General features: G+C 41.9%; 2 protein-coding genes across 3 annotated transcripts in view; both read left to right on the top strand.

Moving 5' to 3' along the window:
• The window catches only part of adamtsl4 (ADAMTS-like 4), a 56268-nt gene extending 52105 nt beyond the window's left edge, over positions 1-4163 (top strand). The window contains exon 17 of the mRNA XM_050046115.1: positions 25-4163. Coding sequence (XP_049902072.1) covers positions 25-155 — 131 coding nt within the window. The 3' untranslated portion in view covers positions 156-4163. The remainder of the gene's footprint in view (positions 1-24) is intronic.
• Positions 4164-10360: 6197 nt separating this feature from the next.
• Positions 10361-26967, top strand: part of LOC126391853 (CUGBP Elav-like family member 3) — a 29496-nt gene continuing 12889 nt past the window's right edge. The window contains exons 1-4 of one of the 2 annotated variants that reach the window (XM_050046816.1): positions 10361-11025; positions 11274-11303; positions 11843-12057; positions 13472-13554. In XM_050046816.1, the coding sequence (XP_049902773.1) occupies positions 11913-12057; positions 13472-13554 (228 nt within the window). In that variant the 5' untranslated portion in view covers positions 10361-11025; positions 11274-11303; positions 11843-11912. The remainder of the gene's footprint in view (positions 11026-11273; positions 11304-11842; positions 12058-13471; positions 13555-26967) is intronic. The other variant, XM_050046817.1, reaches the window with a different exon arrangement.

Here is a 26967-nt window from a genome sequence, read left to right as displayed (position 1 = left end):
CTGTCTCTGCTTGTCTGCTCACAGATGAAAACTGCCGGGACAGACGTCACAACTGTGTGATGGTGGTTCAGGCCAGGCTGTGCGTCTACTCCTACTATAAGACCAACTGTTGCGCCTCGTGTACCCAGAGTGCTCAGCGGGCCAAGAGGCACTGACCAGCCAATCACACAGACAGCCCAGGTGTGCCAGAAGTCAAGGATGAGGTCAAAGGGCTGATCACCCCCGACATGATAAACCTGTAGAAAGGACAGCCCAGTGTAGACGTATTCCCTGTGATGGCCGTCAGATAACATTTAGCTATTTTCTCCTGATTCTTCAGGTAAAACACTGTGAAAGCAGCCGGTTCCTTTTTCCCAGTTCTCTGTATACGATCTCATATCGTCTATTAGAACCACGTACTCCACTGAGATTGCATCTGTTTACTTTGTGCGTTAGCTTTAACAGGTTCGTAATGTGTCACACACGGGGCTGGGTGATGCATTCGCTGCAGTTTCAACTCTCATTTCTAAGGCTGAGAGATTATAAAGGAAGGTGCTCACTATGGACACAGCTGTGTTTCAACAGCAAATTTAGCCTTTTTTTTTTTTAAGATTCTCTTTAATCTACGGGATCTTAAAACAGACGTAATTAGACATGCATACCACTAATTATGAAAAGAAACGTGCTGAACAAATAATTACCATGTGTGCTAGACAAACTGTGTATACTGTAGTGCTACGTGTGCTGAGGATCTACTGGAATAGATCTGCTGTGTGCACCCAGCTCAGCTAGAAGGATTTCATTAACATATCGTACGTCTTTTTCTGTTTGCCAAAAAATTCTCCTCAAGCGTCCTCTTATTGTCGAGTTCAGTATTTGGACAGATGAACCAAAGGAGTGGGGTGACCATGGCAGTACGTGACCAAATATATCAGAGCGGGAAGAGGTGAGAATCCTCCCAAACTAGAGGGATGATGAGACATGGACGTTAAAGATAGACTATGCAGGATTTTCCTAAAACAAATACAGACTCATACAGAAGTAATCCCTCTCAATCTTCACTTATGACCCACTAAAAGTGTGTGGCGGTGCTTGTATTTTCTTATTTCCTTTTATTTTCTGTGCACAGGACGTTTATGGGCGTGCCGTGTACCCTCGCAGTGCTCATGTGAGGGCAGGGGTTTATGAAAAGGTAGCATCAGGATGTCAGAAAGTAAGCAGCAGGCATCCAAGAGACACTGCACCAAAAATTTTTAAATGTAGCGAAGCAAAACGCCAAACAAGAATAAATCTAGGGTTGTCTTTCACTTTCAATGGCGAGTGTCTTTACAAACAGTAACCAACAATCCTGCATAGTTTACCTTTAAACAAGCAGCACAGACATATTCATGTCAGTTACATACACATGTAGTGGTTTTAAAGAGGAAACAGACAACTTCTTAACTTTTCACTCCCTCAAATTTTTAAGTGGTGTTATTGTTGGTGCCGCTGCCACAGTCGACACACTCCCTTTGTACTGTAAAATGAGCCGTAATTTCCCCAGGAGAGCAAGATGGTGTCATTATTCTATAGCCATTACATATGCAATCCTCATTTACTTCATAATGATCAATTAAAGCTAAAGACTTGTCTGTTTCACTTTAAAGAGAGCTGCTGGTGTGAAGATTCATAGTTTTTTCTTTTTACTAAACTAAAGCTGCTGCTCACTGAATAACCCACACACACACACACACACACACACACACACACAAAAAATCAAGTGATAAGACTGGTGTATACTTTTCTCCTTGTCAACAAATCACATGAAAAGACCAAACCAACAATGTGTGATACATTTTCATTTGTTTTTTAAATGCTCAGTAATTTTCTTGAAACAGCTGGGCAGTGTAGTTTTTACTTAAAAAAAAAAAGAGTAAATAATGTTTTTGTTAGGGACTATTTTCAGCTGCTGATTAACAGACGTGGTTTTAAGAGGAGTTTTACGCACAGAGAAATAAGCTCTTTGAGGCTACTCAGCCTATATGTGTTTCTTCATGGGATTTCTTGACAATAGGAAAAATTTAAAATGTCGCCTTTAAACCATGAACTTGGTGATGCACAGGTTTGGAGATGTAAAACGAGATGGCCAATTCAGTCGGCAGATGAAATGTTGCCATTGTACGTTTCTGCAAACCACAGCTATGTTACAATTGCACATTATTATGTAGCAGATACTTTGAAGGCAATGCAGCTTTATTTTGTCAAGCACATTTCATACACAAGGGCAACTCAAAGTGCTTTACAGAGCAATACAATATGAAACATACAGAAAAGAGTAAAGAGAAAAAAGGTAAAATTGATTACTGAATGATTTACAATTTAAAAAAAAAATCATAATTTAAATTAGCAAAAGTGCAGACAAGAGGTGCAATCATACAAAAGTTATTTAAAATGATTTGAAATTTAGTTTAAAAATAAGGTTGCCGTCATTGCAGAGTGGCGTAGGCAGTGTAAAAAAAGAATTTTTCATAGCTTTGGGGCTTGTCTAACATCATCTAAGAGGTTATTCCAGGTTTGTGCTGCATGATAACAAAACACTGCTTCACCATGTTTTGTTCTGACTCTTAGTCAGAACAAAACAGTGGGACAGCCCCAGATGTCCTCAGGATCCTAGAAGGGTCATATGTCACAAGCATGACAGAGATTTGTTGGGTGCTGAGCCACAGAGTGATTTCTACACAAATGGCAAGATTTTGAAATCAATTCTCAGTTCAGTTCAAACTTTACGTTTATGCTTAACAGCACTGTGGTTAACTGTGGTTAGGTTTTGGCACAAAAAACACTGTTATGATTAGAAAAAGACCATTTTTGGCCTTAAAATACCCAGTTTAGGGGGCGGGAAAAGCAGCTATGTCCCAGTAATAAACAACCCCTTATGGAGCCTAAAAAGCTGTTGTAAAAACAGCAACTGGTTGCTAATAAAGCTGCTGGAAAAATAGCAGCAGGTTGCTGCAAAACACCCACGTTTGGTGCCTAAGAAGCGGCAGGAATCAACCCGCTTAACTCGCCAAAAAACAACCAGTTTTGTTTATTTGTTGGTCTCAAACAGAGGTCTGCAGCTTGGCAGGCGTCTCACCCCCCCGTCCACCTCCAGATGACAAACTCAGCTCATATAATGTCACTTAAGAAACGTTCGTGCTTTGCAGAAATGTACAATGCCAACATTTTCTTCTGGCCACCGGGCTGCAGTGACCTAATTTTGCAATTTAGTGATCACAGCACCACGATGATTTGCCAAGGTATTAAAAAAAACCCCTCATCTTTATATCCTCCCTGTTTCCTCGCCTCATCTCAATATCCTCTCTTTATGCATCCGTCATCACCATCTGAGGAGGAGATGATGATGAATCTGTCCTGTGAGAGTAGGTGAAGCCAGAATTAGTAAACCTCATGTAGACGGAGAAAGCTGCTTTCTTACAACAGTCCTTTAATACGTTAAACGCAGTCATTCTGCTCTGACCTGAGAGTAAACCTCTGTATATGTGTGTAAGTACTCTTTATGCTTTTTCTCTCTTATTACTGTTGTTACTTTACTCTTTACACACACACACACACACACACACACCCTGCCCACTCAAAGGTGAGGAGTCTGTATATTTGTCAGATATGTTTTAATGTCTATAATTTCTTTGAACATAGTAGGTGCTTATGTTTTATAACTGAGTAGAGGTATCAGAAGTGTTGTTGTAGACAATTATCCAACATTTATCCACATCTAACTGTCATATAACTATTTTGCATTCGACAAGAGAATCAGTGATGTCATCGTACTCGTGAGATTTGGATGTTTGCGTGTGTGACGTGTCTGTGTGCTCATGTATGTGCATGTGTGAATGTGTGTGTTGCGATCGTGGCTTTGAATGTGTCATTCTTGTCTCTAATCCCTCGTAGTAAAAAAATTACTTTTTATATAAAAACAAACAAAGGATAGTAATTTATCTATTATCGAAAGAACATGTAATTTATTTTTGTTTTAAGAAGCTGTAGCAAATTTTCTTTGTTACCACCAGAGTTTATAAGATTGTTATTGTTGATACACAGACAGATTTTTTTTTTTTTTTTTTTTTATCATGCAAAAACAAAAAACAGTGTGGAAAAATTATTATCTCAAAGCTTCATTTTAAATAAAACAACACGGAAATTAAGTGGTGTGTCATGATTGCTTTTGGGTGATGTAGCCAGCTTCCTCCAAACGATGGCGCTGTTGAGTCTTGAGTCATGAGGGAACAGGCCCAGTTTGGTCTGCAGGGAAAATGCCTCTTTCATTGGGACAAGCTCTTTCTTTTTAAATAAAAATAGTTTGTTGAATTTGCTTGTGAGCTTGATGAGGTCATCCAAAATATGTTTTAATTAATGAATGAACATAATTATTTGACCAGGAAGTCTCTTGAATTACTTTGGGCATCATGCAAGACCTGATATACAGGCAGATTTTCTGTTTCTGTTCTTATTTTGTTAGTATCAGCTGATTCCTGGGGTTCACCAATGTTTCCTTATTTTTGCTCTGCTCTTAGGTAAGATTCAATTTTACAAGCAGTATAAACCAGTGGTTCCCAACTGGTCCAGCCACAGGGTCCAGATTTCTCCGTAGTCTTTAGTTCAAGGGCCACACAGTTTAATATATTCAGCATCATTCTTGTGCTTGTGCTTGTCCATGTTGTCGAGCTAGTTTGGTGTCTCTGTCAAGTAGCTGGCGGTTAATCACTCACTCTATAGCAGGACACGGTACTTCAAAATAAAAGTTCTGTGCGGAAAATGCACTGTACTTAAACATAAAGTGTGTTTTTTACAAACTTGACATGACTGCGAGTCACTTACGGTCCATTCAGAATGGACCCACAACCCACTTTTGGACTGCGACCCACCAGTTGGGAACCACTGGTCTAAAACACTCTTACTAAGTTAAGGAAAAAAAAAAGTTATTTCCCCAAATTGTTTGTGCATTGCAAGGTAACGTAAGTTTAAGTCTGAGGAACATAAAAATATATATTTTTTAAATTTACTTTTAGAGTAATTATAATGATAGGATTATTAAATTTGTGGGCTAAAGAAACACTATCAGTCCATTTTATTTTTATTCATAAGATTTATTTAAATTTTCTGCATTGAGTACTTTTATTATACTTAAATACATTTTCCTGATCGCATATACTTTTACTTAAGTAACATTTTCAGTGCAGGGCTTTTGTTGTAACAGAGTATTTTTACAGTGTGGTATAAGTACTTTAACATAAGTAAAGTATCTGAATACTTCCTTGATCACTGCTGCTGACACACCATTTACAGCATCACTGAAGCTTTGCCATTGCTGGGTTTTTGATTTTCCTGTAACTCCCTTTTAGAAAAGTCATGTTTACGTAAAGGTTTGACAACAGTAAACTAATTTCACTACTGCTTTGGTGGCGTCTCTCCCATTCTTGGGCCTGTGCCAGAGCATTTGCACATGGCACAATACCTGCCCTTTATCCTGTGTTTAGGGGGTGTCACCTATGCAGATAGGTTACTCATAATCAGATGGGATTCATCATTGAGCACACCTGGGTGAGAGCAGATCTGGATGGTTAAAGAGATGGTCTTCTCATACATCTGGGCTGTCTATGCATAGAAAGATGCAAATACTTTTGAAGTTGGATGCACAGCGCAGCACCGGACCAATGTGAACTCATCAGTGTGACACAATGGCAGCTGGCTGGTATCAAACAATCTCTAACTACAGTTGAACAGTAAGTAAAATACATTTCTAGAAATATTTTACACAAGAAAAAGTAAATGCAGTAACAGAATCTTAGATTTACAGTTTGATCTCATTCATTTAATTCACTATGCAGGAAACAGTATGGGCCCACTGCCTGTTCACAAACTCTTCTTTCTCTTAAAAGAAAATTAAGGGAAAATATAGGAGACATTTAAGAGAATGTCGCTGCACAAGGCCCATAATCTCTTACCTGGCCTAAATGGCATCATAAAATCAGTTTGATCAGTAATCAAATGATAACGACACAGTCAGTTTACAACGTTCGCAATTAAAATGATACGACCTGAATGACATGAAGCATTTTTTATGTTACATGTGAGTTTTAATGTCTGATATGAAGGCAGCATTTCCAAAGCAACTTCATCAGGCAGATTATTCCAAACCCACAATGCATAATACCAGAAAGCGTTCTTTGCCAAGTTGAGAGAGGTCAGATATGTCTTCATGCCTGAGGTGTAAATGTAGGAGCGTCTGACTATGTTGAGGAGAGCCAACAGAGAAACAAAGTGAAAGCAGGGAAGAAGAGTTTGAAAGTTTAAAAGGTTGAGCAACTGTGTTAAAATAACATTTTCATTTGAATTCAATTCATTCGTCGCATGAAATCATCTGAATAGAATTTCACTTCAGTGAAATGCAATCTAGGTCTTATTTAAAATCCATGTGGGTGAGGATAGAAGCTCTTCCTGATCCTCTAAGTTGGCCTGGTGCAACTGGTACCTTCTTCCCAACCTCAGCAGGGAGAAAAGACAGTTACCCGGGTGGCGGGATGTTTAATAATTCTTCTGGCCTTACTTTTGCTGCATCTGGTGTAAACATCCTTTCGGCAGGGTAAAGAAGCGCCTAGCATATGTTCAGCTGAATGAACCACTCTTTGCAAGGCCTTGCAGTCCTCTCTCATACCAGGCAGTGATGTTCCCTATCAGGATGCTCTCGATGGTGCAGGAGTAGAATTCCTCAGTATATGAGGGGATACTCAGAATTTCCCCAGGTGTCTCAGGTAAAACAGCCTCTGCCTTGCTTTTCTCACCACTGAGTCAGTATGCAGCACCCAGGTCAGGCTCTCCAAGGTCTTTAAAGATGTCCACCCTCTCTACCGAGGACCCATTGATATTATGAGAATGTACTCTCTTTGCTGCTTCTCCCCAAAGTCCACTATCATCTCTTTAGTGCTGCTGACGTCTTGACACCACCTCTTTCAGGTGGGCTTTTTCGTTGTTATCTGTGATCAGACCCACCACAGCTTTGTCCTCAGCAAACTTGATGGTGGTGTTGGACTCTAAATTGGCTACAGTTGCGTGTACAGGGAGTACAGCAGGGGGCTTAAAACAAAGCCCTGTGGTGCACCAGTGTTAAGGATGAGGGTGGAGGAGGTGTGTCCGCCCACTCCCACCACCTGGGATTTGCTTGTCAGGAAGTCAAGGACCCACATACACAGTGAGGTGTTTAATCCCAGATTCTTGAGCTTTGTGATGAGCCTAGAGGAAAGTGATGTGGACGACATGTGCTATGGCGTGTGTGCTGGGTAGTGGGGAGCAGATGTAATCCTTAACAAGTCTGAGGTATAATAGGCCTGGTGGTATGAACAATATCCATCGTGTGTAGGTTTTTAATTGTAGAATGCAATGATGTAGGTTTTGTTTAACATTATGTACAACACATTAAAAAAAAAAGGTGGGGTCCGGCAGAAAATTTTGAATATCAAACACTAAATTTTCTGTACTCTGGTGAGTATTTATGCACCAATTTGTGCCTTTCCCACATCCATTTATAGTGTAAATGTCTTTCACTTTGTCAAAATAAAATCCACTGCTACTTTCATGTTTTTATTGGAGGACAAATGCACATGTTGTACATACTGAGGGAGACCGAAATCTACACCTATAGTGTGATATGAACTCCCCACAGGTGTAAGAAATAACAGAACAGTGTCCTCTGTGTCCTTAATGGTAGCTAAATTCCCTTCTGGGATCTCTAAAGTGTTTCTGGACATTTCAAGGCTATTTTATTTTGGATAATAGGATTATGTTCATGAATAAGCTCAGACCAGTGACACAGACATATGTTTAAAAGTTTCATAAAACATTAACTGCTGTATCTGTATGCACAAGATAGACCAGTCCGTAGACTAAAGGTGTTGGCCAGGAATAGTCTGTTTTGGACAGCTGAGTAACATAAAGTTTCCCTCCTCAGCACCCCTACTCCTGCACTTGCGTGCGGTGTAGCTGTTTCTCCTCCATCGTGCAGGGAGGCTTAACAGCCCTGGTGGCGTGCTGCCCGCTGCCTGCACACCGTTCACATCCTCAGGGCGCTGCGTGCCTCCTCTGCCGGTGCTGTTATTGTAAGAAAGCCCCTAGTGTGATGATATACATATAAGTGTGTGTGTGTGTGTGTGTGTGTGCTGTGAGGGGGGTGGGGGGTGTATATGGTGGATAAATGTGGCGGGGGATGCTAGCTCACAGAGGGCACGAGGCAAGGCAGGCAGATGGTGACCTTTAGCAGTAAATTACCATGAACCCTATGACTCTCTCTTTTCACTCAATCTATCCCTCCAAGACTCTGCACACGCACACAAGGTATGATGGGGTAAAATGCCCCCCCACCCCCTTAATGCCTCTCCTAACCAATATATGGCACTAAGTCTACTCTCAACACATGTATTGAATACATATGCTCCAGTAAACAGCGATATTTCATCTGAATTGCTGCATTCGTGAGATTTATTCTGCCAGAATCGTTTTAAATGTAAACTGATCAATGTATTTTTATTAAGTTAAGGTTTATACCATATGTCACCAGACCATTTTTCTCTAAAAATGTGAAATATTTCACCGCTAATGTCCGGAATATCACAGGTTAGCCTGTTCTGGAAAATAAATGGCAAGTTGTCCAAATAAAATAATAATTTCAACTCATTAGCCCAGGGATGACAGTGGGAGGTGTCCCAGTTAAATATCTTTATAGTAAGTCTCTGATCCGACATCTTCACATGTCTATTCCAAAGCCGAAACATGTGACGTTTATGTCTGGTGTTTGGACGTTCCCGTCCCATAGGCCTATCTCCACTAATGGCTAAACCTTGAGTAAATTTCTGGACACCCAGAAAACTTTGTATGAACTTTGTTTCGTACAGATCCTAGCGCTATATCTGCTGAATGAGCTACAACCCTGACAGTTCCTTTAAATGACGTGTTCATCCAGGATCAGGCCAAGGTATTTATACTTCAGTATTTGACTGCACTAATGAACCAAAATTGAAAACAACTGAACTTCTTTCCACTGATTTTCTTCTGAAACATTTTGTCCTGATTTACCACTAGTCTCCATTTCCAGCACCATTCCTCGACAGTGTTCAACATGCTCTGCAGATTTTCTTCATTTTCAGCAAGCAAAACTACGTCATCCGCATATAATAATATACGCACAGCCTGATCATCAACTCTAACTCCCATATTTAAAGTCTTAATTTAAAGAGCTGAATCATTTACAAAAAGAAAGGCTGCAAAATATCATTTAATTAGATTATCTAGTATATAGTTGTATGTGATTTTATATAGTTCATATCTACATATAGTAGTAGCATAGTATTGTAGTTTTAACAGCTTGCTAATGTTATTAGCTGGCTAGCTAGCAATAATTAGCATTGCTAGCGAGCTATAATTAGCCAACATTTTTAGCAAGCTTGTTTGAGGAAGACATCTTGAAACAAAAAGCCTTAAGGAAAGACTACAAGGCTTCTAGATAAACCAATGATGAGCCAGGGCTGGGATTTTAGTTTGATTTATTTAGTTTGATAGCTCTTTTTTATCTCTAGCATCTTTTAGTTTTTTGCGTTAACAACAAAAATGGCTACAGTACCAATTTATTTCTCCTAACAGTGTGTTGGTTTATGCATTATCATGTATACATGCTGAAATCATATCCACGTATTTTTTAATTTTACAGTATATTGACTTTCTAAAGGGGGGCATCTTCCCCCTACACATTAAAGATGATAAAGATGGTGTCCTGTGGCGGTTACTTTGTTTGGCATTAACACTGGACACTGCATGTTTTTACATATCTCAGTGAAACGGCCCAATGTCGGCCGGTTTTCCCAAAGTACAGGCTGTAAAGTAGGCCAACTCCAACCCGGAGCTATCTCTCCTTTCCTCTGTCACACATTTTTACTCTGAGTGGGTGTGAGCGTGATTTCGGGCTCGGGCGTGAACAGCTGTAGTAGTCGTGACGGCGTGCACGTGAGCGGCGGCGCGCTTCGGCTTCACGTCAAGAGGCATCGTTTCAGCACCAAGGCCAGGGCTCGCGGCTAGAACAATAGGCGGCTCCGCGCACGGTGTCGCCTAGGGAACGTGTGGAAGAGTTTCACCCGCAAAACTACGCTCGGGGAAACACTTTAAAAGCATATCTAAAAAGTCGTATTGTTGATTTGAAGACGGTGCGCATATCGATAAGGGTAACGAGTGGAGGTGTAACGGCTATTGAGCGAGTTAGGGGCAGTTTAATTTATTTTTTCGTGTGAAAGAGTCGGCCATATTTATCGACGGTCCCTGACAGTTACGTCACAAGCTAGCAACCGCTTCGGTGAGAAGAGGGGGGAGGGAGAGAAAGAGAGTAGAGGAGATACCGGCATAGGACGTGAAAAGCCATCCAGCCGTTGGTCGGGTGAGACGCAACAAGAAATCAGAAATTAGCAAGAATAGTAAGTAAGATTAGCCTCCATTACTGGATGGAACAATAACGGCAAGGCTGGGAAAAACTCTCACGCGACCAAGCGAGTTTAAACTGTTGGATGTTACCCGAGCTGAAGCGGTTTGTTAGCGTGTTATCACTTTGTAATTAAATCCAAATTAAGAGCTGGGCTTCGGGTGGTGGAAGTGAAACTAGCTAGCAACGTCCACTGTGGATTTAAAGAACCGAGACGTTGGTTGAATTTCAGCGGGACGGGTGACAAGCTGTGATTCAGACTCACCTGCTAGGACTCTCCTCCGCCACCTCTAGACCTCCACACCGGGGGTAAAAACCACAACCGAGCCTCTTGTATCTGTACACCGAGGAGAAGGCGGAGGAGGAGGAGGAGGTGGAGAGGGAGAGCACGGCTGGCACAAAGAGCGGAGAGCATCCAGAGAGAGGGGAGGAAGGAGGACGGGACGGAGAGAGCGCGGTGAGGACAACAACGGGGACCCAACAGAGAGCATCCCTCTTTAACACCCCATCTGCACAGACAACACTCCGCACATAAGCATCATCTGAAAACGGTAAGAGCTGTGATATATGTAGCTTGTATGTTATTTTCCCCCGTGTTGTTTTGTTGTTTGCTCGTGTGTGTGCGTGCGCGCGCGTGTGTGTATGTGTATGTGTACATTGAGGGGGGATCGGACAAAGAGCAAGGGAGCCCCATGACATCCGTGTGTATGCTGTAACCTACAGCTGGCTAAACAAAGAAACCGCTCTATTGCAATGATTTACCCCCAATCACGCTGTTTCTTCTCTTTCTCATGTGTAGGGATCCTGCACGCTGTTTATCCTCCAAAAGGTAACGAATGCTTACAGATATTTTCGATTTATTATATATTTATATTCAATTGGGCAGAAAAAAAAGTCACATTAGTGTTTTTTGATTGGCTAATTAACATTTGCATAATTGTTTTACCAGAAGCTACTGGAGCCCTTTGTCATCCGGCTGGGCAATAAATACTCAGATTTATCACGCAAATAATCTGTACATTTATTTTCATAATTTGGGCACACATTTTATACCTAAAAGCATATTTAAATAAGACATTTTATTATGAATTTATATTGTTATTTTTTGTTTTTAGTCCTAACACATTAATAAATCTAATAAATTACATATAAAACACAAACCCCTGAGGGAATACTACAAATATTATTGAGATAACATAGGAGTTTTAAAGTCTGTTAAGTGTATTAATTATGCATTTATTATCACACACACATACCATAAATCACACACTGAATACGAACTGATTTTTTTTTTTTTTTGTGACTATTATTGTTCACTTCTCCGGTTGTGACCCAAAGACTCACCCAGCATTGGTTGCTCCTCTCCAGGGATACCTGCTCCTGATCTGTTTGTCCCTCAGCCCCTGCAGTACCCAGTCCTCCTCTCCACTCTGTCCTGATGAAGGAGGCCGACGCCATCAAGCTGTTCGTGGGGCAGATTCCCCGGAATCTGGAAGAGAAGGACCTCAAGCCTATCTTCGAGCAGTTTGGCAAGATCTATGAGCTAACTGTGATTAAGGACAAATACACTGGCATGCACAAAGGTAGGTCTCGCCATCATAACAAAGCTTAAATGTAGAGAGACAACTAGATAGATAGATAGATGGATAGATGGACAGGTAGATAGACGTGTGACAGTAAGGCAGATAGATGGGTGGATTTTCCTGTGCTGAGAGTCACATGTCACCATGGAAACTGTCACACCTCCTCTCGTCTCCATCTTCTGTTAACGCTGCAACAGAGATCATGAAGACAGGCGCACAAAGTCAGTAACATGAACGCTGTGATTTTAAAATGGGCTTATGCATGAGTATGCTTTGAAATTAACCAAGAAGAATAATATAAAAGTATCATATAATGTAAGGTATATCGGGTTGGGAGACTCGTAATTGTCTTAATGATCAGGAGGGTTTTAATAATGGCACCTTCTAACAATGGATCGGTAATAAACTGTAGCAGGCACACACACTCTCTATCTGTCCCTCTGTCTCTCTTTCTCACACACACGCACAAACACACACTCAGTGACCTGGGGTCCTGTGTGTTTTGAACCAGATTAGGCTGTATGCTCCAATCAGTGTAATGGGCCTGTAAGCCTGGGTGACACAGGGGAAAGAATCTGTTGTTTTGAGAATCCCCACGGCCACAGTAAGCCCCTCTTAAAAGCAATGAGATGGACTATAAGATGCATGTGTGTCTGTGTGTGTGTGTGTGTGTGTGTGTGTGTGTGTGTGTGTGTCATTATGTTGAGTCATTCTCAGCTCTTCACATGTACACTCTGTGTGTGAATGTTTCCATCCTAATCGTCAAATCTTCTCTTCTTCACTCTGAATCTTCATTAGTCTGTCTGAGATGTCACCGGGATGCTAACCTGCTGCTAATCTTGTTGTCTTAGTGCTGGTGACAGGTGTAGTAAACAGCTCTGGCCAGCCAGCTCTGCCACCTTCCCCTCCCTCACACACACAGACACAGGTACAGCACATAGGAGAAACAGAGGGAGTGTATTTGGAGTGATCGTGAGGCATGCATAGTGGTTGGTTTAGGGCAGGAACCTGACTGTGCCCAGCCTGCAAGGCCTTGTTAGCCCCACGCACACGTCTGTGGTGCTGTCATGTGTGCTGACTCGTGCCGTGCCGTTCTGAAATGTGCCGTGCCGTGGAGTGTCCTTCTCTGCTCTAGAGTGCATCATCATGGTGTTGTCAAGTTAAGTTACAGTGCATGAATATATATATATTTTTTTTTAATCCTCTCGCATAGTTAGTCCAGTGATACATCAGAATAGGTGACAAGTACTCAGGGAAGGCATCAGGAAAGGAGACATTTAAATGGTGTGGCTGTGTGTGTTTTTGTAGGGGGTGGTACGGAGACAGAGATAGAGGCTGACAAATATCACAGCTGACCTTTTCTACCTTTACTCCTTTCCCTTCTTCTCCTCCCCTGTCCCTCTCTATCTGACAGGATGTGCGTTTCTGACGTACTGTGCGAGAGAGTCGGCACTGAAAGCCCAGAGTGCTCTACACGAGCAGAAAACACTACCAGGGGTAAGTGCACATCGCAAACAAACAGTACACACTTCACACTTATGCAACAATACAGACAAGCTTGCATATACACTCATATCACAAGAACCCCCTCCCCCCACCTACATACACAGGCGCTACCTTGTATACACGCACACGCACACACAAGTGGCCTCAGATCGGTGTGTGTCTGTGCGACTGGAGGTTCAGCTCCCATTAGTAACACTGTGACATAACTCAGCAGCCAGCAGGCGTCTTGCTGCTAAGGACAAACACTCCCTCTCACCGGAGACACGTAGGGTACTCCGTGAGCATAATCATCTCCATTTCTCTATCTTTCTCTGTCTCTCCATCTCTCTGTCGGCCTCTCCGTTAGCCTCCGGTGATAGCTCCCGCCTAGAGAGAGTGTGTAATTAATGTGGCCATTCCCCTTTGTCTCATCCCAGTGTCCCTCAGTCTCTCTTGTGAGGGATCGTGTGCTGCGGCTGGGCAGGGGTAGGACACTGTTCATTATGGATGGGGCACTGTGCGAGATCTGTGTCTGTCTCGTAGGCTGTACCTCTCTGTCGCTCCCTCTCTCTTTTTCTCTCTGACCTGGTTTCCGCTGCAGTTAAAAATGGATTTTACAGTGGCTGTTTTGGAACATTTTGCATTTTTACCCTTTTTTTGTTTTACACCGAAAGTAGTGTGCGCTACTACCCAGCCGAGAGAGACTGCTGTTAAAGTATAGGACGTACTGTAGAGATGACATTTTCCACAGCCTTATCTAAACTCTGATTTGCAGCAGTTATAACAGAATGGTGAATGCACCTTCACCATCTCTGAGCCGTTCTCTATCTCATTCTCTCTGTGTCGCCCTGCCACTGATCGGAGTTTCAGTTCCTACACCTTCTCTGCAAGCTGGGATGTTGATAAGATCTCTGTGAGAAAATGGTTGGAGGAGAGCCTGAAGAAAAGGCTTTGAGGGGGAGGGGAAACGTTCTGACACACAAACACAAACCCCTGCATACATACATACATACATACATATTGCACTCATGCATGCTTTTCCATTCAGCTGGGAAATGCCTCTTCGTTCGCACACACTCACACGTACAAACGCGGCATGTTAATAATGACATTAATCCAATTAGGGCCTGCTAAGGAGTCTGACCTTTCCGCGAAAATCACCTCTCCACTGTCTGCTGTGTCTAGTTCCTCCCTCTCGTGCTGCCCTTTGTCCTTTGACTCGTCCCTCTAACCCTCTCCGCTGGGTTTTTTACTTTTATCCTTTCCTGTTGATGACATCAATAACCGGCTCGTTGCAGGGAGCAGAGAGTTGCAGTGAATTTCCCAGTTAAATTGTGATGAATATTCTGGACACATGGAGGAAACATTTGCAGGGAGGATACTCATTAGCGGTACAGATTTACTAAAGAGCCAGCACGAAACAATCAGAAGCACCACTCCCCTGAGGAAGGCTAGTGCTGAATCGAGGGTGTGGCTGTCGTGTGCAGGGTTTTCAATAAGCCTGGACTGTCAGTGAGAAGCAGTACTGTGGGTTTCCTCGATTTAGAGTATCCTGTCTTCCCTTTAGAGGCTGATATGAAAGGGATACCATCCCTTATTCTGTCCACTCTGAGTCGAAAGGTTTCAGAGCAAAGTACTTTCAAGAATATGAAAATAATTAGATGAAGAAGAGCTCATTATAGCATGTTTATCTGAGTTCAGTGAATTGGTTGATGAATAACAGTAAACAGAAGCTGTATACACAGTTTTTCTCCAACATTTCCCTGTATTCAAAGCACTCACAAATGTTTCTGACTCATGCACTAACAACCCCTCTGGTGTGTTGACTACTGCTTGAGTGTTTTTTAAAAGATAAATAAAAAAATAATTTCTCAAAATAATTCTAAAGCATTATTTTGGTGTCTATATTTGAGCTTAAAGACCTCCCCTCCCTGTATATTCTCCCAGGTTTAGCTCTGCTATCACTTTCCACTACCTGTCTATAGCCTCTCTCGATCCTGTGTGTCTTCCTCACCCTCCCTGTCGGTTGCCTTCTTTGACAGGATTTAGAAATGACTTCAGACGATTTCTCTCTCCCTTTCACACATCCTCCCATTGTCCCATTCTTTTCTTTCCCAAAGAATTGCTTTTTCATCTCTTCCTTATTCCTCCTTTTATCCCCCCTCCAACCCTCCATGCTTTCCATTTTATATCTTTTTTTCTTCCTCAAATCCCCTCTGTCCTCTGTTCAACTCCTCCCCTCACGTCCCCCAGTTTCCCTGCACCAGTAGAATATTACAGAATGTTCTCTTCACTACCCCCAACCCCTTTCATCGCCCGCTCCTTTTCCTCTCTAAAATCTCTTCATGGTATCCCTCTTTCATCCCTGCTTTTCCCTTCCTGCTGTCTTTTACTCATTTTTTTTCCTCCCCTCACTGCACGCTCGCGCTTCCTCCTCGGATTCTCATTTCACAGTCATTTATGGTAACCCTTCTTCTAAGTCCTACTCTCAACGTCAGTCCCCCTCTCTCTCTCCCTTTCCCTCCACCCCCCTCGCTGTTCCTCTACCCCTCGTCTCATTTCCCCTCCTCTTGATTAGTTGACCCTTTTGACCGTTTCACACCCCCGTCTCCTCCTGCTCCTCCCCCTCCGCGCCTTCTTCCCCGGCTCCACTTGTTAAGCTGCATGATTAGTTTCTCACAAACTCATTTTCATAGTCAGATCCTGGGCTCACCGTGGGGCAAGGGGGCTGAGGTGTGTGTGTGCGTGTGTGTCAGTGCATCTTGAATCTTGGGATCGCACTTAATTGCGGGAACTGGTGGAACGTCAGGCACCTCATACAACTTTTATAGAGCTGTAGCATCACACACTCATACAGATGTGTTTCTCCTACACCATGGCCAAGCCATGAGAGGTTTGGTGACAAGTCCAATGCTACGGAGTGCTCTTGCTGCTTCTGTCTGTCACTCACTGATGGGATTTAACGCTGATTTAACGCTTCCAACCAGCCAGTAGAGGAATGAAAGGAAGGGAGACAAACACACAGAGAGTTGCATAGAAACTATACCTCAGATATCCCCCTGCTAGCTTCAGCAGTAGCAGTAGACTGTCAGATTGGAAAATGAGGGAAAGGATAGAGGGATTGTGAAAGGGAGAGAAAGATGAACAGATGGCCTTATCAGAGTGTCCTGCGCCTTGTGTTTAATTTGGACACAGAGAGGGAACGAGAAGCACAGAGGGAGCACGAGATGAGGAGAGGGAGAGAGTTACATTATATTAGTCACAGTGGCAGAAATTTAACAGTGGAACCACAAGCAAGTCCCACTGTAGCACACAGATGTTTTGGTGTATTAGATGTGGTACAGAGATTCCCCCTGGGATGCATCCACACGAAAGAGCTCATGTTTAGCTGTCGCATATCAGTGCTAATTTGCACTTGAAAATTGAATTTCTCATCCGCATTTGCATGCAGGGGGTTTGCACCAAATGGGAATTATGAGGGAAATATTCAGCGAGGTGAAAATATGCTCTTATAAATGTGATTGTTGGTTTTTACGTTGTTTATGATGCTGAGCAAAAGACATGACTAATATCACTAAGTGAGTGAAAAGGAGAGGAAAAAATAGGCAAGTAAATGATATCCATTAACAGCCATTAAATTGTTGTGTCCATATATTTAAAGGCCCAGTGTATATGATTAAGGGGCATCTATTGGCAGAAATGGTATGTAATATTCACAACTATGTTTTCATCAAGCCAATGCAAAAGTGCCGCAAACACCTATATTAAAATGCCCAACTCAACAGCAGAAATAAACACGTTTACAGCCTGGTACAAAAAACAATTGCGGTGTCTACAACTAATTTTAACATTGATGATGATTGTACAGGGGTGAATTTTTATGTTACTCACCTGTTAACATTTATTCAGGCTTAAAGTTACTCATATTTAAAGGTGGGGCCACTTGAGTGACAGGCTGTCCTCGAGGTGTCACGCCTCTGGTCACTTCTGGCTCCAAAAAAACAAGATGGCGACGGCCTAAAAGCCAAACTCGAGGCTTCAAAATGGGAGTTCACAAACCAATTGCTGAGGTTACGGTAGCTACGTCCATTATTTTATAGTCTATGCTTTTTATTAGTTCATAATCACCTGAAATTAAGAGCTACATATGGAGCAGATCCTCTTCCATGGAATTCCGCCATGTTGTTTCTACAGTAGCCCAGAACAGACAAATCAAACACTGGCTCTAGATAAGGCCATTTATATTTATGCATCAGCCACTGTAGTTTTCCTACACGCTTGGCACGCAGCACAGCTTTACAAGTTTTAGTTCAGTGGCCTTATTGCTCAATGCCACTAAATCCTGCACACTGTACCTTTAATTTTTTTGTCTGATCTACATTCATGACATTGAATATGTGGTACCTCAGGCTGTTGTCTTGTTAGTACAGAGGGTTGGTGGCAATAGGCCGACAGCGTGTGTCTAAGGTCAGAGGCCAGGGCTCAGCCTCTGGTCAACAAATTCAGGGTGGCTGGTCTCAGAGCGGTGAAAAACAATGGTGACGGGGAGAGGGTCAAGTGAAAGTTTGGGTTTAGTTTGTGTATCCTTTTTAATCTTGTCTTTAGTATGTGTTTGCCCTTGGATTAATCATTATCACAGCATAATTAGTTTGACATTTTTCACCAACTTAAATTGAGTAACATTAGCGCTGGACTGTGATTTATTTGTGACAGTGTGTCTCAATTTAAGTTACAAGGAACAGTTTTATTTTGTACTCCTGATACCACAGAACTTACAGTAATCATTCATATAAAACCGTCCTTGCTTTATCCTAATCTCCATCCTTCCTCCCTCTCCCTCAGGCCACGCTTCACTCCCGGCCTGTTTAGATTTTAACCTCACATCTCCCTCCCTCCCGTCTCTATCTATCGCTCTATCTCTCCCCAGCCTACTGCTGCTGTATTTCCTCCCTTATCTTTACCCTTATCTTTCCCTTTTGTTCTCCGCCCGTTGATATCTCTCTCTCCATTTAATCTGCGCTCCCTTCTCCCTGCGTTTATCACTCCCTTCATCTTTGTTCTACTTCAAACACAAGTGTTCGTACACACACACACATGCATGTACATGATCGCGCGCGCAGACACACTCGCACACGTCTGTTTGGTCACGCCGGCATCCGCAGATCTCAGTGTAGGTGAAATTAAAGTGTGATAAGCAGCTTACCAGGTGTGTGTTGTCATGCTCCACTGCTCTCCAGGCAGCACTCTGCTCTCTGTTCTTTGATTAGAGCCAAACGCACACACTTAGACATACACACATCGTACCTCCCATAACACACTTGATGCCTAATGAATTATTAAAAAGGCAGAAGAAGCGCCACAGGACAAGTAGTTAACAATAACTGATATAGCAGAGGATCAATGCACAGATGAAAAATATAATAAAAGTTTGCAGTATTAATATTGATTAAATGCATATGGTATGACAGCGTTCCTTAGCCCATAAATTGGAGGAGTTCCAGGGTTACTGCCGTATCATGCAAACATGACGGGAGCTGTTATGTATTTTATTGAGCCTGGGCTGAAGAGAGAGAGGGAGAGTGAGTTTGTTATTTATGTCCCGGGGCTGGAAAGGCTATATTTATTTGCATGCACACTATGGACTCACATGGACTCAGCAAGTGGGTACGTTCAAGGTGCAGCAGTTCATGCCAGTGCTACTTCTGTACAGTTAGCGTTGTATCACTTCATTTTTAAAGGAAATACAAATATATGTGGGAAAAACAACATCATGTGAAAAGCAAAATTTATGTCCGTAGTTTTAAGAGAATGACTTGGAAGTTCATGTGTTCATCAGCCAGTGTTTGTAGCTGATCAGATCTGCTTTGGGTGTTTAACGTGTGCATGTTTTATATGTTCTGTGTGTGTGTTTCCATGTGGAATCTAAGATGCCTGGCAGGCAGCCTCCCTATGGGGCAAAGCTATGATGAGCAATTATCCACTAGGGCGACTTTGTAGGCTAATTTAGCATATTTATGTGGTCAGCAGCACTGTTTACTATTCCCCTTCACTGCTTACTGCTGCACTTTCAATTCAGAACAGACCCCAGCTCCCTCTCTCCCCTGTCTCTCTCTCTCTCGCGCGCGCGCGCGCTCTCTTTCATTTTCTCTCCGTCTCTTCCCTCTCTGCCATCCCTCTGCCTCTATCTCTCCCCGCCTGATGGGGTTTGTGATGTGTATCGCTCCCCCCCCCTCCCTCGTGCTGTTTCTCTATTTTTAACCTCTCTGTGTGTGGGATGGGAAGGGAGTAGAGGGACAGGTGTAGGAAAAAAATGTGTGCGTGTGTGTACGTGCAAGAAGTAAAGAGAAAGAGGAGGAGCCAGAGAGTGATACAGAGGGGGTATGCAGAGTAGAAGGGAGTTAGTGTGGGGTTGTGTACAGCTTAAACCAAGCGGGATTTAGCTTGTTTGTTTTAAACAAAAGTATTTGCTGTGTGTGTGTGTGTGTGTGTGTGTGCTCATATGTGCATGTGCATTTGTGCATGCAACTTGGACAGAGAAAGAGTGCCTGCCTCATATTTCACCACAAAATCGAGGCAGAATCTAATCATAGCCTCATAACAGCCTGACCCTGGAGAGCGCCTGCCTCTCTAAGGCCTGACACACACACATACACCCACACACACACATACACACACACAGAGGAACATTTGTATCTTGGCCAGTTTGATTATGTTTGTGTGGACACATGATTACCAGGTTATGTGAATGCTCACTGCCAATTCTGTGTCTCTCAGATGCTGAGCCCTAAAGTAGCCCAAAGTTGAGTCGAGTCCATATCACACACCATCTGTTTTGTAAATCCAGCCAGCTACAAAAATCTGCGGGGCCTAGTTTCCACATTCATAGATTGAAAAGAACTGTTTAGTTGCAATTATCTGTCATCATTATTGCATCTGATGCTGGACGACGTGCTTTGTTCTCCCCAACTTAAAGCTGGCTGAAGCACAGCATGGGCAGCTTTACTGTGCTCATTTAAATCCTGGATTCACACATGGCTTATTGCAAGCTGCACACTTAAGGTGATGAATTTAGAAATCAGAGCATGTCCAGTGGTAAGATCCTCATATTTAAATTTGACATTAAATATAGATATGTTATGATAGAGGAGGTCTTAAGAGCCCCAATCCACTTTGATGTTATTGGGCAGCCCAGCTGAGGACGATGATGTTCTATTTTTCAGATAAATCCTCTCATTTTGGAGGAGCATTGCACATTGTTCAGTCACATTGCCTCTCCCTTGGTAATTACTCTCAGCAAAATCTTGAAAAAGAATACGTAAAGATCTTATAATTAGGAATATGATTATGGTGTGGAATCAAGTTAGAAAATATTTGGGTGAAACTCATTCTTCCCTCACACGTCAGTCCAATATGGGGCAACCACTTTTTCCCACCAGGCAGATTAAATTCAGGCTTTATGAAGCGGCCTGAAATAAGGGTAATAGGAGTTAGTTGCCTGGTATGACAAACATTACCTTCAAATATTTACAGTTGAAAAACTTTATTAGATCATTTCAGAATCAGTATTGTAGATCCTCCCCTAGTTATCTATTTTGGAAAACAGAAATGCAAAAGGACTGCTCTGGGAGGGGTATTATCTCCAAATTATATAATCTTCTAGTTGTGGGATCTTTCAAGACCTCTGTACTGAAATTTAATGCCTGGAGAAAAGACACACAAGAGGATTTCCCTTTGGAGGACCAGAGAGCAGCATGTGCTGAAGCACAAACGCAAACCGTTAATGCTCGGCTCAGATTGCTGCAGTGACGAAGACAGTGGTGTTGTAACAATACTGGGATTTCCAACTTTGATACAATACCTTGAAAGTACCACTTTTGATACCACAGGGGAAATTGACGTTGGGAGCATAAAATTTACAATTTTTTATTTAAAGATAAATATAACAAAGCTTTAACATGACGACAATGACTTTTCAGCAGGACAGCAGAATGCTACAGCTGGTACTGGAGTATCGATTCTGCAATAAATTAGTATTGAACAGTTTCAAATATTTAGAATCTATATTTATCGATAGATAAATACTTTTGACAGTATTAGACAACATACAGTGTGTGATACGAGAAAAACTAAACTAGTATAGTAGCGTTATTCCACACCTGTGTATAAGGTGTAGACAGGAGAAAGGGACCTTTTTCTAATTGTGTGATAAGGTGCAAGAGTTTTGGAGTAAGATTAAACAGCTCTGGAGAATATATCAGGCATACGTTTAACATTTGAAAGCTTTTTATTCTATGTTTACACCCTCATAAACATCATACACATAAGAAAATATTGTTGCCTTCGATATTTGTTCACTTGTAAAAATAGTCGTCTCACTTTCTTAGGAGAAGACCGATAAACTTAGGCTCATTTGTCAGATTAAAGAATTGTCTTTAACTGTACGTCTGGAAAAGATTATTATTAAATATAAAGAATTGCTCTTTGAAAACATGAGGCATGCTTTTATTATACAATATATAAAAACTGTTGACCCAAGTAATGAGATGAGAGTGGCGGCGAAATGGAAATACAAGTTGTCTTCTGTCCTCTCTCTATTGTACAAGAAACCTTATCTTTTTAAAACATTTTATTTTTCATTGTTCAATTTATAACCTCATTATTATTGTTATTATTTATGGTTGTTGTTTGTATTTTGCTATTATCTTTTAGATGTCTGAGATGTGAGGGAAGGCTAATGATAATCGCCGTGCTTTTGATATTGCGTCTTTGTTGTTGGAAGTAATTTGAGAAAATTAATAAAGATATTGCCAGAGAATAGATATAGATATTACACATTGACAGATACAAATAGTTTAACTTGACTGATTATTGTAAGTACACAAGATGGGAGGTCTTTCATTTATGTATTTGCGTTTTGAAGGGATTATCAAGGAAGAAAACAAGTGCCAGAGAGCAGGGTGTGCCAAAAAATCACTTAAATGCAGCGAGCTTTAACAGATGCCCAGATCTAGGGCTTTGATCATCGAGCAGTGTCACGGACTTCCAGTGCCAGATCATATAGCAAGCATCACTCGCCTTTTACATCAGTTACTGTAACGTTCACCGTTTCATTTCCATTCCCAAGCGCTGACCTTGGTGCGCTGCTCTCGGTACGTTTGGCTACCAAAGTGCATGCGTGGACTGAGCTTCAAAAGTCTGGAAGTAAAACAGAAATAATACTCTGCATTATGCATTATAAAAGTCAAGGATGACGTTCATACCCCCCACGTCAGGGCTTAGACCTGCAGCCTACAGTCCAGACACCTTGTCTCAGCATGTAATATTTATATGTCTGCACTAAGCTGGACGTATGGAGCAGGGCCCGCACAATGAGCGTGAATGAGCGTGTGAATTCATCTGAATGAGAAGGGGGGGTTGAGAGTGGTGGAGGAGGGCCATGAAGAGGTTTGACATGAATAGGGGTGTATAGACAGGGAGGGGGTAGGGTGAGACAGGGGAGGAGCAGAGGAGGTCGGGTTAGAGAGAAGGAGGAAACAAGACAAAAGTTGGCCATAATGAGCGTGGAGGAAGGGGCAGGCGGGTGGTGCGTGGAAGAAAGGAGTTTTTCTGGGTGGTGGAGGAGTGGGAGGGAGTCAGGGCGCACTTCTGTCACTTTAAACAGAGACATCTGTCAGAGGGGGCCACTGGTGTGTGTCTGCGTTTGTGTGTGTGTGTGTGTGTACATATGTGTGTGTGTGTGTGTGTGTGTGTGTGTGTGTGTGTGTGTGTGATTAGGCAAGCAATGGAGATGACGTGACTTAAGTTGCACCTGGGGTGTGACCTCCGCTCCGAGGTCTCCTCTCTAACCACACTTCAACCTGCTGTCTCGATAAATGGCCTTTTCACACTGACCGCAGGGCGAAGCTGGAGCTTTATAGACCAGATTACACTATTGTAGATCACCACACTTCACAACGCTCTGTCCAGCAACGGAAGACACTGGAGTATTTGACCGCAGGGCTCGAGCAGCTCTGTCGTCTCTGGTCTGTTAGTGAGAGAGTTAAGCCTTGTTATAGTGATGCACTTTTAAGCGTGAATGTATGCACATGTAGAGTAAATTGAAAGGATTTAGGTTTACATTTTTTTTTTTTTTAGTAAAAACAATTTTGAATTTAGTTGTGTGCAAGTAGATGTGAATTTTGAAGCACATTTCTAGTTATTGAATGTAAGCTTGTGGATACTTCTTTGCTTTCTATGCATCATTTAGTTTGGGTATAACTTCTAACTAATAAGCCAGACATGTCATTTTTAGAGATTATCACCCTTAGGCCTGTGTATTAAGTGTATGACTTCAATCTGAATACTTAGAAAATATCTTTTCTCCATTTTATGCCACTTTCCTTTCCTTGACCATTAGAGAAATGATTGTGAGTACAAGTAAATATTTAAAATCATAAAGAAAAAAATAAGAAAATAACAGCCGGAGAATTTAACAAAATGAACAAGGCAAGCTGAAAATCTAAAGAGACTGTCTTCCAACTGATAAAACAAATAGCTATCATGAGTTGTTCTCCTAAATGAAGTAGAAGTATGGTTTAAGATAGAATTTTAAAAAATACACGCACTATAAATTGCTTCTTTTTCTGTGCCCAAAAATAGTCAGAGTCAATATTAGGCTCTTTTCCGTCTTTGATTAAGCCTGTATAAAAACATACAGGCCATTTGCATATTTGGCTTGTCTAAATTTTACGGGATCCTGCCTAACGCTGAAACTATCTGAGCATCCAGAAATGTGTCACTGGCTCCGTATTGAATGTAATCTCGGTGAATATGAGATTTTTGCAATCATGAATTTGTATGGCTTTGAGCAGCCTTTTTAATTCACCAGCTCATTTCCCAAAGGACTTACGCTCCCTAAAATAGAAAGAAGGTCCAAGTGCATAGGTCTAACAGTTATCCGCTATAGTGCTGCTGGATTATGTTGGACTAAATCCAAAGGATCAAATTTCAGTGAGTGCTCCACTGCTGCATGCAGAATGTTCTCATTGGGGTTTGACAAAAACAGCATAATATTATAGGGATCAACAGGGTAGTTAGTTCTGCTTTATGCATGGTTTGATGCCATTACTATGGCGAGTGATGAAGGCAGAAAGAGAGGAGGGAGAGAGACGAGAATATGTTGGTAATCCATGCTCCAGTAGAGAGGCTGATGAAGGGTTAACAGCCAGATAAAGTATTGAGTGGAGGAGAAGGAGGGCAGACTTCTCAGGTGTGAAGAATGGAATGAGAGAGACAGAGGAAGGAGGGATGAGAGCAGGGGGATGGGCCGCGCAGGAGCTTGTATTATGGTTGCAGGCCCCCGTTGCCAGGCAACGGAGCCGAGCGAGATGCCAGGTTGCTAGGTAACCTGGGAGATGCAAAGCCTAACGTGGCGCGATAGAGAAACGGGAGAGAGGTGGGGTGGAGCGGTGCTGCTGGGCTGCTCCACCTTCCCGCTCACCCGCGCTGTCTCTCACATCTCTGTGTTTTCATCCAGCTGTGAATGAGAGCCGTAAACTCGATTTCATCAGGGAGTCGGTGTGTTGCATGCTACAATATCCTGACAGTGTTACTGGAATATAAACACAGGAAAACACACGCAGTAGAGCTGATATATAGACGGATCACTGATAGTGTGATTCTGTTGTTTTGGCATGTGGTTATCATGATGTGTAATGTCTCTGTTGTGTAATGGATTACAGTAAAGTGTTGAGGGCAGGGCTGCAACTAATGATAATTTTCATTATTGATTAATGTACTTTTTTTCCCCTAGATTCTTTGATTAATTATTAAGTTTATAAGCCCATTACAATTTCCCAGAGACCAGTGTGACAGCTTCAAATGTGTTGGTTTGTCCCACATATTGTCCATTAATGCAATAATATTAATTTGACTGGAATTATCAGCTTTTAAATACCACATATTAAATGATAATTTAACTGTCAAAATAGTTGCAGATGAATTCACTAACAGTGTTAAAGCTACCTAAATGAAATGTGAAATTAAAAAATGAGTGAGCGGGAACGATTAGTAATTGATTAGTCCATTGAAAGAAAATTAATCGCTAATGATACACTTTGTGGTTCCAGCTTCTTGAATATTGAGAATTTGCTGTTTTCTTTTTCATTTATGATAGTAAATGAAGAATCTATCTTTGGCTTGTGGACTGTTGGTTTGACGAAAGAAACTGAAGATGCCACTTTGGGTTCTGGAAAATTGTGATGAGCATTTTTCACATTTTTTTTGAGAGTTTTTGATTAATTTTAAAAATAGGCGACAATGAAAATAATCATCAGTTGCAGCCCTACATCATATCCATACCACAGATTATTGTTTGTCACGTGTGCATCAATATTGTGTGAAAACCCCAGCAGTCATCATCAAGTCATTCAAACAGAAATAATATATTTTATTCTGTAAGCATTGCCCAGCTCAAGCAAAAAAACATGTACAGCCTAAGTTATTCCACTTAAACTGGAGTGGAAACAATATACTTTTTCTCATCAATACAGTATCTTTTCAGCATTATTTTTACTGATCAGCCTGAGAAGTAGTTTAGGTTCCCAAGTAGGTTCAAAATTAAGGCAGGATTACAGGAAACATTTCAGTAGTTTTATGATAAACACTGTTTTAAAGAGAGACGATTATGGTGTGAACAGTCCTGCTATTTAGCTCAATTTTGGTTTTGCCAAATCAACATAAGGGTTCACTACGCTGACGATAATGAGTTTGCAGGCCTGCGAGGCATGTTGCAGCAATGATGGAGAAAAAAACGAGGGAGAGAGAGTGGGAACGACACAAGAGGAGGAAGTGAACGGGAGAGAGAAGAGAGAGGAGGGAACGGATGGAAACAGATAAAAAAAAAGCTGAGATGGTCGTGTCATCAGGCGGAGTATGGAGGGATTATGGAGTTGAGAGAGGAAAGAGGGGAATCGAGGATGGGGGAAGAGGAAGAGGGAGAAATAATGCTAGATCGTGGAGAAGGGATAAAAATAGTTTTCCTTTCTTGTGCACTCTGGAAAATGGACATCTGAAATTGTGTGGATGGAGTGTTCCAGAGGGAGATTGAAGGGGGAAGGGTGTGTGTGCACTTGTGTGTGTGAGGAAGACAGATATGAAGAGAGCGTGTTGGTGTGTCTGCGCACACAGACACACACACACACACCCATCATTGTCTATTGTCATGCCATGTGCTGTAATCAGTTTTATATTTATATTCGCGGGAACATTTGTGGAGAATTGCCAAAATGAAAACATTGATTCAACTCTGTAGTTTAATCCACGTTCCAAATAGTGCATGTACACACACATTTACATGCGCACGCCACCCCCTACCCTCATGATGTGGTGCAATGGTTTGTTCCACTGATTTTGCGTGGGTGGGGGAGGGGGTAGAATACGATTTGA

The sequence above is a fragment of the Epinephelus moara genome, chromosome 6, assembly GCF_006386435.1.
Source record: "Epinephelus moara isolate mb chromosome 6, YSFRI_EMoa_1.0, whole genome shotgun sequence".
NCBI lineage: Eukaryota > Metazoa > Chordata > Actinopteri > Perciformes > Serranidae > Epinephelus > Epinephelus moara.
Note: the sequence above shows the minus strand (reverse complement) of the source record. Positions and strands in the feature narration are given on the sequence as shown.